Here is a 14378-nt window from a genome sequence, read left to right as displayed (position 1 = left end):
AGCCAGGATTTGAAGCCAAGTTTGTGTGACTGGAACCCTCCCTTGGCCCAGTACTGGGACCGTCGGTGGGGTCCCTGAGTGAAGATGTGCCTCCTCCTGAACAGCAGCCTCTTCATCCTGCCCCTTCCTTGCTCCAAACCCACTGATGACTCTAAGTACTCTTGTTGTCTATGAAGCAGAAGTCCGATGAAGGTCACAGACACTGAGTTAGATCAGCACAGTTACTTACCTCCTAACCCCCTGCCCAGAATTACCGTAAGCCTTGTGGTGGCAGCGATTTTCTAGCTGTGGTCCTAGCTGCTCTTCCTGTGCTGATGAGCCTTATGTGGTGGACTCTTTGTGATGCCCCAAGCTGGTAGACCCACTGGCAGCCATACAGGTAGGGCTTACAGGTATGGGTGTAGATGGGCATTCTCAAACCAGGATGCTGATACTTTCTGGGACTAGCTTCTTTGCCAGGGTCTGCTGAACACCATGGGGTAAACCTTGGTGTGCAGGGAGTCTTTGTGTCGTGAATACAGGCAGGACAGAGGTAAAGGAAGGGGCCTGGTCTTGCAGGAGATGCAGCTGGGAGCTCAGAGCTGGGGACCTGCAGAGGTCAGTGGCTCTAGCCTCTTGCATCAGGACAAGCCCACAGGGTGATCTTAGGGCAGGCCCAGTTCAGACATCTGCAGACAAATTTAGAGTTGAAGTCACACCCATGAAGGATACTATTAGAGAGAGGAAAGAGCTTGACAGAAAGTCTGTCATCCTACGTTAGGGTCTTGACATGGCCACAGACTCACTATCTGACCTTAGGCAACTTACTTCCCCTTTCTAAGCCTCGTTTCCACCCATAAATGGGGGTGTGGGTGACCCATCTGCCTGGCTGACAGGGCTGCTCTGAGAATACAGTGTGCACATTGCATGTAACGTCCTCTTAGAGAAACATAAAGACATTACAGTTTGGGAGGACACAAAGGTGCTTAGGCAGTTAAAAATGGGAAATCTTTTGTGTCATGTAAATGCGGTTGTTAGAATTTGATCTTATGAAAGTTCTTTCTTCCATTTCTCACTTAGGACGGAAGTCTCAGTGTGAGCCAGCCCCACGCCAGAGCGCTCTGTTTCTCCACTCAATGGCCTGGCACATACTGGCAATTATTAAATATTTGTGGAAGGGAGGACAGAAGAAAGAGGAGGAGGAGGGAGAGAAAGGGGAGAAATATGAGGGAAGGAGAGAAAGACAGTGAGGGACGATAGAGCAGACATGCTCTCTGCCCTCAAAGAGCCCCATCTGGGGAGGCAGTTACTGAACAGCTGGGGCTGCTGTGAGCAGTGAGAGGATGGGGGACCCGAACCCTGGAGGTGGAGGCGAGGGTGATTTCACTGAGGAAGTGGCCCTAGAACCAAAGCTTCAGTCACCGAGGAGGGGGTCACTGGAAAGATGGGGAGGGGCGGCTGACAGTGGCACTGGCGTGCCTGAGAGAGCGAAAGCAGCGGACGCCAGGCAGACAGGTCCTCCTTAGCGACCACGCCTGCACTGTCATTGTGAGTTCTAGGGTCACGCTTTCCAAGGGATGAGGAGCCAACTGAGACATGTGAGGACAGCGGTCAAGACAATGAGGGCCCTAGAACAGTGGTCCCCAACCCCTGGGCCGTGGACCGGTACCGGTCCGTAGAGAAAGAATAAATAACTTACATTATTTTCATTTTATCTATATTTAAGTCTGAATGATGTTTTATTTTTTTTAAATGACCAGATTCCCTCTGTTACATCCGTCTAAGACTCACTCTTGACGCTTGTCTCGGTTACGTGATCTGTCCCACCCTAAAGGCCGGTCTGTGAAAATACTTTCTGACATTAAACCGGTCCGTGGCCCAAAAAAGGTTGGGACCACTGCTCTAGAAGACAGATGTCTGAGTGTTGTGGGGTCAGGAAGCCAGGAATAAGAACACAACTGCTGCCCCCTTCAAATATCTTCCAATACCTGAAAGGCTGTCCTGTGGCAGGCAGCAGGGCATTCTCTGGAAAGGGGGCTCCAGAGCACAAACCCGATCAGGGCAGGTAGCAGGTAGGGGGGGCATTGAGCTGACAGAAAGACAGGTTTCTGTGCAGGGTCTAACCACCGGGAAATCAAGAGGTGGTCTGCCTCACCAGGTGTGTGCTCCACCCTGCGGCAGTGTGGGTAGTGCCTGGGGTCAGCTGGCAGGGAGATGGCAGCAGGAGTTCAGGAGACCCAGTGACCCTCAGGTCTGTCCTTCCAGCCCCAGACGCCTTTGACTTGGCTCTGGGAAGTGTGCTTTTTTTTCATAGGACAGAGAGAGGACTTCTCTAGCAGAGTGATGTCTTTGGCCCTGAAGGGACCATGGGGCCTTAGAGAGACACAGGCTGATGAAGGCTTAGGGCCAGGGCTGGTGGAGGTGCTGGCGCTCCGGTGGCTTTATAGTGTCCATGGTGTGTACTTACAGCTTCGTCTCCCCGCACTACACGGGACGCCTATCAGGTTGGGGCCCCAGTCTCTTTCACTCTGGGCCTAACCCAAACTTTGTCCAGTAAATGAATAAAAGAGAGAGAAAAAAAATAAGATAGAATACAGAGAAAAAACTACACACCAGCCTTCTGGTACTCCACAGATGTCTGCCAGGTCCTGCTCTGAGGCAGACATACATACAGGTAATACAAAGATGAACAAAACCTGGCCCACAGCTAATGGGGGAAGGCAGATAATTACCAAACACCATGATAACTGCTAAAATAGAGGCTCCCATGGAGGCCTGTGAGGGAGGAAGGGAGGCAGGAGTGGGAGCTCTTGTTTTGAGAACACCTTGTCTCTTGCAAATTCTTTATAAGAATAATGAGCCTTTCAAAGGTGGTTTCCTTGACACTGCCCCTTGGGCAGCCGTATTTCCCGTAACTGCGTCGGGAGCCTCAGCTGTGTCTGGGAAATGTGAGTGCCTGTACAGGGCCCGCTGAGGCAGACAGGAGAACAGACCATGAAATTACTCTGTCTACCGCCCTCCCCCACCCCTGCCTCCTGCCGGAGCCCCTAAGGTGCAGTCAGCCTGGGCCCTGGTTCAGCCCCTCGGGAGAGTCTTTTGCCCTCTGGGCCTAGTTCCCCACCTGTAGAGTAATAACATTGGACCAGATCACTAAGTCCCTCTCAGGAACTAGCATTTACTAAACATCATCGCACTCTAGGGGTCATGCCATGAGTACATAAACGACTCCTCTCTGAAAGGTGGTCCAGTTTATAGATTAAGCAGGAGTCTCAAACTTGCGGCCCGCGGGCCGCATGCGGCCCGCCTACCAATTTTGTGCGGCCCGTAGACTGGCCCGCAGATTAATCCATGAAGTTTGATTAGTCTGCGGGCCACACAAAATTGGTGGGCGGGCCGCACGGCCGCGAGTTTGAGACCCTGGGATTAAGGAGACTGAGGCCTGGAGCCTGGGATGCCCGAGATGAAACTCAATGGCTATAAAGGAGTTGGGTCAGAATTCAAACCCAGCTCTCTGGCCTGGAGTCTAGGCAGTGCACTCTCTCCTCCAGCAGGCTGCCCTTTATAGTGTAAGAAATTATCTATGTTACATACCTAGCAGTGAGCTAACAAGAATGTAGTTATTGTTCAGGAAATATGAGTTCCTTTCTTCCTCAGGGTTTTTCCAAGCTGTGGAGACAGGGATTCAAGGACAGGGCCCACAGGTCACCAACTTCTGAATATGGCGCTATTGCCCCAGCTCCAGGCTGCTTTGATGGTCCATCAGGAGACAGTCTGGGGAGAAAAAAAAACACATGGTAGATTATACAATTAAAATTGTATGCAAGGGAAGAAAGGAAGGCCTTTCTACAGATAGTCTGGGGTAGAGCTTGATAATCCTGCTTCCAGACTCTGATAAAGCAAGAATCCAAGGTGAGTGTGTGTGTACCCAGGAGGCATTGCCTGTCTCCATGGAAGCAGGAGGAAGGGCAGAAAATCAAGTTTTTAAGACTCAGAGTGTCTCGTGTAACCTTGAAACATTGCATTTTACAAATAGGACAGCCTGGCACAGAAAAAGCTCTCAATTATTCACTCATTCAACAAGTATGTCTTAGGGCCTTTCCTGGGCTAGGTACTGTTTTAGGTACAGAGACTACAATGACATGCAAATGTGACATGGTCCTGCCCTCTGGATGCTTCAGTCTAGTAGGGAAACATTAATCCAAAGGAATGTAGTAAATCGCTGTTATAAGGGGCATGAAAGAAAGGGCCAGGGACTCGGAGAGCCTGCAGCAGGGCACCTGGCCGCATCTGCGGGTCAGGGAAGGCTTCCCTGGGAAAGTGCTCCAGCGAGCTGAGGGTGGAGGATGAGTAGGCATTAACCAGTGGAAGAGCAAGCGAGAGAATGTTCCAGAAGGAGAAAATAGCATGTGCTAACCTATAGGTGGAAAGGAGCAGGGCAGAGTGAGCCACAGAACAAAGCCCCGGGAGCCGGGGGCCCGGAGCTGGAGGAGACGGGAGTCGCTAGGCAGCCAGGTGGGGCTATGGAACAGGTTTTACTCTTGAGTCTGAGTGCAAGGAGAAGCCACGGAGAGCTGCAAGAAGGAAAGGGATATACCTTTTTGAAAGATCATTCTGATTTCTGTATCAAAAATGAATTGGATGAGGATACCAGTTAGGAGGCCATGACAGCTGTCCACAGAGATGATGGCACAGCTCGTGAGCAGAAGGGAGGAAGGGAAGGAAATGAGAACGTTCAAGAGATACATGTTCAGAGCTGGAATAGATGGCTCTTGATGGGTTAGGTCAGGGGTCCCCAAACTACGGCCCGCGGGCCGCATGCGGCCCACTGAGGCCATTTATCCGGCCCCCGCCGCACTTCCAGAAGGGGCACCTCTTTCATTGGTGGTCAGTGAGAGGAGCATAGTTCCCATTGAAATACTGGTCAGTTTGTTGATTTAAATTTACTTGTTCTTTATTTTAAATATTGTATTTGTTCCTGTTTTGTTTTTTGTTTTTTACTTTAAAATAAGATATGTGCAGTGTGCATAGGGATTTGTTCATAGTTTTTTTTTTATAGTCCGGCCCTCCAATGGTCTGAGGGACAGTGAACTGGCCCCCTGTGTAAAAAGTTTGGGGACCCCTGGGTTAGGTGAAGGTTCTGAGGGAGAGGCATCTCCAGAATGACTGCATTTCTGGCTGGGGCCATGGGATAGCTGATGAACCAGGTTTCAGCAACAGTAATTTGTGAGTCTTTTCACTTGACCTCCTTTGCTCCAGTTACTGTGCTGAGCACTGGGGCAATGGGCCAAGGGGATGGCTCCTGCCTTCAGGGAGCTCATGGTCGAATGGGGGAGACCTGACATGTAATGGGGAACCCTATGAATGTGGGGAGAGACTGTAAAATGGTGCTGCTGCAAGGGAGATATTGACAAAACTAACGTGAGAGATGCATTCAGGGGGGCCTGGTAAGGAGGTGGGATCCTAGACGAGCCATCGGCAGACAGGGAAAAGTGGGTGAAAGAGGGCGATCCAGGTAGCAGACACAAAGAAATAAAAACACTGGGAATGTATAAAATAGCCTGGGCTGGCCAGAGGACAATGCAAGGAAGGTGAGGCTACAGAGCTGGCCACCATCTGCTTGGCCTTCCTCCAGGGCTGCCATGAGGGTCCAGTGTGCATGCATTTAGTAGACTGTTACCAGTTATTACAGTGCTGGACTTATGCATGTGATGCAGCAAAGCACTCTACAAATATCAAGAATTATGGTTTCAGATCCCTGCCTAAAAGGATCATCTGCTCCTCATGTCTTTATAGTCCCTGACATTTGTATTGTTATCCCCATTATGTTGGTGAGGAAACTGAGATCTATCGTGGCTGAGTAATTGCCAAAGACCTTGCAGGCAATAAGCAGCGCAGAAGCTGAGACAAACCTAGCAGGTCATTTTAGTTACCACAGGCTGGGTCTGTGTCATATGCTGCCTTGTGAAGATTTGCATGCGGTTCAGTGCACCAGATTTGGTTGTGCAGGTTGAGCTATGCCCAAGGACAACTGACCTGTGGGCTGCATGGGACTGAATCCAGCCCATCTCTACTTACCAACCACATGCCCAGCTTCCCCCTGGGGCATGGCTTTGTCTCCTTCACACAGAGGGCTCTGTGAGTGCTGCTTCTGCCGGCCTTACTGGGAGTGGTGGGCATAACAGCTGCGAGACTGACAGGACACTGTGGATCCAAGTGATGAGCAGTCAGCATCAATTTGAGTTTTATGTGCTATTGAGGGTGGTTTTGTTCATAGGAAAATCAGCCAAGGCTGCTGTGGTTTTAAAAATGAATGCTTAGCTCTGGCTGGTTGCTCAGTGGTAGAATGTCAGCCCGGTGTGTAGATATCCTGGGCTCGATTCCTAGTCAGAGCACACAGGAGAAGCACCCATCTGCTTTTCCACCCCCTCCCCCTCTCGCTTCTCTCTCCTCTCTCCTCTCTCCTCTCTCTCTCTCTCTTCTCCTCCCGCAGTCATGGCTCAATTAGAGCAAATTGGCCCTGCGCACTGAGGATGGCTCTATAGCCTCTGCCTCAGGTGCTAAAAATGGCTCTGGTTGCAACGGAGTAAGGGCTCCAGATGGGTAGAGCATGCCCCTTAGGGGCTAACCAGGTGGATCCTAGTCAGGGTACATGTGGGAGTCTGTCTCTGCCTCCCCTCCTCTCACTAAATTTTAAAAAAAGAAAAAAAAGAATGCTTGCCCTGGCTGGGTAACTCAGTTGGTTAGAGTGTTGTCCCAATATGCCAAGGTTGCAAGTTCAATCCTCAGGGCACATACAAGAATCAATCAATGAGCCTGACCAGGCGGTGGCTCTCAGTGAGCGTCGGACTGGGATGTGGAGGACCCAGGTTCGAGACCCCGAGGTCGCCAGCTTGAGCGGGGCTCATCTGGTTTGAGCAAAAAGCTCACCAGCTTGGACCCAAGGTCACTGTCATGAGCAAGGGGTTACTCGGTCTGCTGAAGGCCCGCGGTCAAGGCACATATGAGAAAGCAATCAATGAACAACTAGGGTGTCGCAACGAAAAACTGATGATTGATGCTTCTCATCTCTCTTAGTTCCTGTCTGTCTGTCCCTATCTGTCCCTCTCTCTATCTCTGTAAAAAAAAAAAAAAAAATCAATCAATCAATGCATAAATAAATGGAATAAATGCTTAATTACTAAAAAGTAACATTTAAAAATATAGTAATTTTTTTTTTTACAGGGACAGAGAGTCAGAGAGAGAGACAGATAGGGACAGACAGACAGGAATGAAGAGAGATGAGAAGCGCCAATCATCAGTTTTTTGTTGCGACACCTTAGTTGTTCATTGATTGCTTTCTCATATGTGCCTTGATCGCGGGCCTTCAGCAGACCGAGTAACCCCTTGCTCGTGACAGTGACCTTGGGTCCAAGCTGGTGAGCTTTTTGCTCAAACCAGATGAGCACCGCTCAAGCTGGTGACCTCGGGGTCTCGAACCTGGGTCCTCCGCATCCCAGTCCGACGCTCTATCCACTGTGCCACCGCCTGGTCAGGCAAAAATATCTAGTAAATTTTAACAATCTCTTTTAAAGGGTGATTTTTTAACTTAATTCCCCTGAATAATTTAAGTTAAATTATAAATAACTTAAAATAAACTAAGCTTAAGCCCTGGCCAGTTGGCTCAGTGGTAGAGCGTCAGCCTGGCGTGCAGAAGTCCCGGGTTCGATTCCCGGCCAGGGCACACAGGAGAGGTGCCCATCTGCTTCTCCACCCCTCCCCCTCTCCTTCCTCTCTGTCTCTCTCTTCCCCTCCTGCAGCCAAGGCTCCATTGGAGCAAAGATGGCCCGGGCGCTGGGGATGGCTCCTTGGCCTCTGCCCCAGGCGCTAGAGTGGCTCTGGTTGCAACAGAGCGACGCCCTGGAGGGGCAGAGCATCGCCCCCTGGTGGGCAGAGCGTCGCCCCCTGGTGGGCGTGCCAGGTGGATCCCGGTCGGGTGCATGCGGGAGTCTGTCTGACTGTCTCTCCCCGTTTCCAGCTTCAGAAAAATACCAATAAATAAATAAATAAATAAAATAATAATAAAATAAACTAAGCTTAAAAATATGAAAACTATTGGATTGTCATAAAATTTCCATCATTATTTTCAAAATTTATAAAATTATCTTATATATTTTAATTCTTCTATTTAGAAAATTAAATTTAATGGGGTGACATTGATCAATAAGTGTACATAGATTTCAGGTAAACATTTCTATAGCATTTGAACTGTTGTGTTGTGTGCCCATCACCCAAAATCAAATAATTTTCCATCACCATATTTTTGTCCCTCTTTACTCCCCTCCCCCTAACCTTTCTCCCCCTGGTAACACTTCCTTTTTATCTATGTCCATGAGTCTCATTTTTTATCTTTCAATTTAAAATCACAAGTCTAAATTAATTATTCCATTGCACATTTTATATTGGAATCACAAAGCTAATCTGTTATGTATTCTAATATGCCAAATTATTTTAAATATTACAAATACTTTCAAACTAAATCTACACTGGTTTTCCCTAAACATAATACCAAAGAAAGGTAATATAGTAGATTTGAATTAATTTATCATTTCTAGTATTAATTCTAAACCTTCCCATGACTAAAGACACTTACTAAAGAAACAAGTTTACTAACTAAAGCAATATAAGGTTATATGTCCAAGCAAATTTGGGGGTAGTTCACAACTGGATAAGAGTACTCATCAAACACAACTCCCTGGGATGTCAGGAGAGCCAGGGCTGCCTTTAGGGAAATGTATTTGGTGACTCACACTGTGGGGCTGGCTCTCTTTTAGTCTTCTTGGCAGCAGGGGACGCTAAGTCCATGTCCTGCCAAGGAAATAGATTTTGCAACCCAAGCCCCTGAGATCAAATTAAGCCCTGGTCGCCTTTTTTTGTCTCCTGTCTCAGCTTCATCACCCCTTTAAGATGACCCCACCCAGGCCATTCATTACCTGATAGGATTCATCTAATCCATGTCCTGCTCAATTCTCTTCTGAAGTAGGTTTTTACTTTTTCTCTCTGACCAGCCACCAAGCATTAGAAGCATTTTAATGCCACCCTTGGGTTCTATAAGCGTCTGGTGCCCTTGCCTGGCTCTCTTTACAAACATGGAGGTCTTACTAAGGTCAGCCAGCTGTGTCCATATGGCCAGCGCCAGCTGTGCTCTGTGTCATGCTGAGCCAGGGAGCCGGCCTGGCTTCTCTGTGTCCACTGTGATGCTTAGAGACATCAAGAAGGACTAGACGGATAGGCTGTCTGTGCTTCTATGTACCCTCTGAGAGATGTGAGTCCCCTGGCAGCTCAAAGTGCTAAATGCAAGTAAAGTTTCTGAATCAGATGACATGTCAGAATTTAAAAAGTCCAAATATAATAATCTTATAAAAGTAATAGAATAATTTTATTTCTAAGTAAATAGAAAAATAATTATAATATTATATAGTAATATCATGGTACAGGTGCTCTATATACATAATTGCTAATCATCATAATGTCTAAATGTTATTATATCCAATGAAATAGATGACAAACTTGAGGACCAGGGAGATGAAACCACATTGAGCTAAGAAAGTGTTGCCAAGCAGAGGTCTTATTTGACCAGCTTTAATAAGCAGTTAAGACATAGTCTTAAAAGCCAATAGGAACTGTTAAAATGCTGAAGTGGCTTTAGCTTAAAGGCTTGAGTGGCCACAGAGGGTACAGAGTAATAATAGCGACCCTGTACCAAGCACCACCTAAGTGCCAGGTGTTACGGGGGAAGGAGAGCAGGCTCTGAGGGGGAAGGGACCCAGACTTGGGCTCGTGCAGCCCCTCTCACTTTCCATCCTCATTGCTCGCCCTCTTGGTACCTCAGTTTCTTCCTCTGACAAGTAAGGGTGATAAAACCCTCCCTGCATGCTTCACAGGGTTGCTGGGTTGCTGGAATGAGCTATAGAAAGTGATTTGGGAAGTGGAATGTGCTGTAGGTGTGTGAGGGCTTGTGACACTGGCTGAGTGGCCACTCCTGAGTGGTGACTTTCGGCCGGGCCTGCAGGAAGGAGTGTGCATTCTAAACCAGGCTGTGTGGTCTGAGTGTGGCCAGGTTTGGGCTTGGTGTCAGTGATGTTACCTGCCCTCCGCCATGTGGGTGGGCCAGGGGGTGGGGCCGTTCTCTGCAGTGAGGCAGATAAGGCAGCCTGTGAGGATTCCTGCCCACAGAGAAATCAGCCCTAGCCTTGGGGTAAGTGTGGACAAGGGCCCAGGCAGGTGAGAGGGAGCCAGAAGTGGGGATGCAGCAAGGGGAACGGGTCCTTTTCACTGCCTGACTGGGGAGTCCCAGCCCAGTATCTAGCAGAGGTGGGGCAATGGTAGTGGCACAGGCAACGGTGGGGTACATTGTCTATAGATCATTTAAACGCTATAATAAAACAAAGTAAAAGCTGATCTGCTTACTACATATTATCACCATATGCTGGCTGTTCTAAACAGTGTCAGTGATGAAAATACTTTTCTGATTACAAGGGATGGGAGATAGAGGGACATTCCCACTGCCCTCCTCACAGTCAGCCCTTACCAAGGGGGCCGTGAGGCAAGGAGAGAGCGCTCTGGCCTACAGGGTCGTCTGAGTAGCCAGCTAAGAGGGGCCCCCAGCTATACTGGAGGAAGGAAGAGCAGCCTGGGGAAGTGTGGGGTAGACGGGCTGCTGGGTGCCCACTGGAGGACTCTGAGTCCTGTTACAGCACGACTGTTTTCACGGGGCACCACCCTCTGTGCCACGCGCAGGTTATAATCAATTGGCAACCACATTGAATGACTGATTCCCAAGTCTGCCCCTCACCCCACCCCACATTCTGTGCTAAGAACATGAAAATCAGATTCTCCTCCCGGCTCTCCAGCAAGAGCTGCCCTGCCCAGGCAATCTGTGCTCTGCCCTATCCCTGGCCTGATTTCTGGCCCTCTCAGTGACCACTTCTCTCTCCTCTGCAGGAGCCAGCTCCATCCCACCAGTGATTCACGTAAGAATCGAGGTCCTGTAGCCACAGAGCAAGACAAGGATCAAGGTCCCGTGGACCTGGGGCCTCCGAAAGATCAAGGTCCTGTAATCCCAGAGCCTCCAAAGGATCAAGGGCCTACTGTTCCAGAGCCTCTGAAGGGTCAAGCTCCGGTGGTCCCAGGGCCCCTGAAGGGTCAAGCTCCTGTGGTCCCAGGGCCTCTGAAGGATCAAGCTCCTGTGGTCCCAGGGCCCCTGAAGGGTCAAGTTCCTGTGGTCCCAGGGCCTCTGAAGGATCAAGCTCCTGTGGTCCCAGGACCCCTGAAGGGTCAAGTTCCTGTAGTCCCAGGGCCCCTGAAGGGTCAGGCTCCTGTGGTCCCAGGGCCCCTGAAGGGTCAAGCTCCTGCGGTCCCAGAGACTCTGAAGGGTCAGGCTCCTGTGGTCCCGGGGACCCTGAAGGGTCAAGCTCCTGTGGTCCCAGAGACTCTGAAGGGTCAGGCTCCTTTGATCCCAGGGCCCCTGAAGGGTCAGGCTCCTGTGGTCCCAGAGCCTCTGAAGGGTCAGGCTCCTTTGATCCCAGGGCCGCTGAAGGATCTAGATACCATAGTCTCCACACCAGTTAAGGATCAAGATCACATGGTCCCTGCGCCTTTAAAGAATGAAGGTTCTGTGATCTCGGCACCAGTCAAGGACCAAGGTTCCTTGTTCCCGGTGCCTCTAAAGAATCAAAGTCCTATGGTTCCAGCAGGAGTTAAGGATCAAGGTTCTATGGTGCCAGAAACTTCAAAGGATCAAGGTCCCACCGTTCCAGCGCCTGTCAAGGATCAAGGTCCTATGGACCCAGAGCATCTGAAGGATCAAAGCGCCACGGTCATAGCACCTGTAAAGAATAAAGGTCCTATGTTCTCTGGACCTATAAAGAACCAAGGTTTAGTGGTCTCAGAGCCAGTCAAGGATCAAGTAGGAGTGGTCCCAGAGCTTCTGAAAGATCACGATTCTGTGGTTGCAACACCTGTAAAGAATCGAGGTCCTATGTTCCCAGAACGAGTCAAGGATCAAGGCCCTGTGGTCCCTGAGCCTCCAAAGAATCAAGGTCCTGCTGTCCCTGAGCCTGTGAAGAATCCAGTTCCTATAATCTCGGTGCCTCTGAAAGATCAAGATCCTCTAGTGCCACCACCAGCCAAGGACCAAGGTCCTGTGGTCACTGAACCTCTAAAGACTCAAGGTCCCAGGGGCCCACAGCTGCCTACTGTCTCACCTCCACCCCCAGTCATGATTCCAACTGTCCCCCATGCAGAATATATTGAAAGTTCCCCTTGACACTTACCCCTTGACACCAAGGAAGGAGCTGGCAGTGAAAGTGCTCCCTCCCCAGGGCAGCGAGGAGTCACATTTAATCTGCATGAAATGCTATTGTATAGTCTTGCTGGACTCTAATAAAACTGGTCCCTCTGGCTCAGTAGGTCTCTGTCTGGCTGCATTTGAGTGTATGTGAGTGTGTGTGTGCGGGGGGTCCCTGACATATCAAGCAGTTATCTGACATGAGCTGGCTGTCTCACAATTTAACTCAATTCTGATACTAACTGGAGATAGCATCATTTCCCACAGGGTAAGGGAGTCCCATAAGACTGTCCCTCCACTTCAGATGCAAACGTCAAGTCCCCAGTTGTATGTCACTTATATTTCTGACTGGCTATAAACTGGTGTTCCCACACCCCTTCCTTGGGCTTAATAATTTGCTAGAGTAGCTCACAGAAGTTAAACACATTTACTGGTTTATCATAAAAGGATAAAGGATACAGGTGAATATCCAGATGGAAGAGATGGGTAGGGTAAGATATGGGGGAAGGGCCACAGAGGTCCCCGGCCCTCTTCAGGCATGACACCCTCCGGTATAGCTCCAGCATCCCAGAAGCTCTCTAACCCCCATACTGTTGAGATTTTTATGGAGGCTTCATCATGTAGGCATGATCAATCATTAATTCATCCTTTTCCCAGAGGATAGGGGGTGGGGCTGAAAATTCTAAGCTTCTACTTGTGGCTCCATCTTTCTGATGACCAGCATCCATCCTGAAGCTATCTAGGAGCCCACCAAGAGTCACCTCATTGCCTGACCAGGCGGTGGCACAGTGGATAGAGCATCGAACTGGGATGTGGAGGACCCGGGTTCAAGACCCTAAGGTCACCAGCTTGAGCGCAGGCTCATCTGGTTTGAGCAAAGCTCAACCAGCTTGGACCCAAGGTCACTGGCTCGAGTAAGGGGTTACTTGGTCTGCTATAGCCCCATGGTCAAGGCACATATGAGAAAGCAATCAATGAACAACTAAGGTGTCGCAACAAAAAACCGATAACTGATGCTTCTCATCTCTCCCTTCCTGTTTGTTCCTATCTATCCCTCTCTCTGTCTCTGTAAAAAAAAAGTCACCTCATTAAAACAAAAGGCACTTGCCTGACCTGTCGTGGTGCAGTGGATAAATCATCCACCTGGAATGCTGAGGTCACTAGTTTGAAACCCTGGGCTTGCCCAGGTCAAGGCACATATGACAAGCAAGCAATGAACAACTAAAATGAAGCAACTGAATGGATACGTCTTGCTCCACATCCCCACACCTCCTCTCTCTGTAAAATCAATAAATAAAATCTTAAATTTTTTTAAAAATAAAACAAATAGTCACCCAAGAAACTGTGTTTTAAGAGCTCTATGCCAAAAACCAGGAACAGAGATCAATATAAATGTATATTTTCTATTATTTTCCAGGTCAGGTCCCATTAACACCTAGAAACCAGTACCAAATCACAGCAGGCTGAGTCCTTGGGTGGGTCAGAGCTGAAGCCTACAGAGAAAACAGGAGCAGGGACCCAGCTGTCCCAGTGTCAGTCTGGGTGACAGTTGTTTGCCAAGGGCTCAGTCCTAAAGCTTATCCATGTTTCCTGAGAAAACCAGGCCTCTGATCAGAAGATCCCAGGACATCTGCTGATCCTCAGTATCCAGGCAGCTGAGCCAGGGCTTCCAAAACAACACTTCAAGTCCCCATTCATTCATGCACACAGCAGGCTTTTCCTCAGCACTCACTTTGCCTTGCTCAATGCTGGTCATTGAGGCCACTGTGGTAAAAAATAAAATGTTCCTGTATTATGGTAAGGAAAGGCATTGTGGGAAGAGGGCCTGGGAAAACTAAAGGCCTGGTTTGAGAGGATAGTGAAGAAATGATGCCTGAAGGGGGCACCCAGGAAGGCTTCTAGGAGAAAGTGGCCAGAGTTCACACAGCCTAAGGAGGGGATGGAAAGGGGCATCACGTGTGGCTGCAGAACCAGAGTAAGACCCTCTAGAGGTCCTTGAATGAAAGGAACCTAATTTGCATGAGGGCTTGACCAAGGGATGTAGCAGGTCTCTGGGGCAGAAAACTGGGACCAG

The 14378-nt window shown here is 49.2% G+C and overlaps 1 protein-coding gene across 1 annotated transcript in view; it reads left to right on the top strand.

Annotated features, from left to right (window-relative positions):
* The window catches only part of MAP6 (microtubule associated protein 6), an 83726-nt gene extending 71301 nt beyond the window's left edge, over positions 1-12425 (top strand). The window contains exon 4 of the mRNA XM_066368905.1: positions 10960-12425. Coding sequence (XP_066225002.1) covers positions 10960-12283 — 1324 coding nt within the window. The 3' untranslated portion in view covers positions 12284-12425. The remainder of the gene's footprint in view (positions 1-10959) is intronic.
* The last annotated feature ends 1953 nt before the right edge of the window (positions 12426-14378 follow it).

The sequence above is a fragment of the Saccopteryx leptura genome, chromosome 1 (assembly GCF_036850995.1).
Source record: "Saccopteryx leptura isolate mSacLep1 chromosome 1, mSacLep1_pri_phased_curated, whole genome shotgun sequence".
Lineage (NCBI taxonomy): Eukaryota > Metazoa > Chordata > Mammalia > Chiroptera > Emballonuridae > Saccopteryx > Saccopteryx leptura.
Note: the sequence above shows the minus strand (reverse complement) of the source record. Positions and strands in the feature narration are given on the sequence as shown.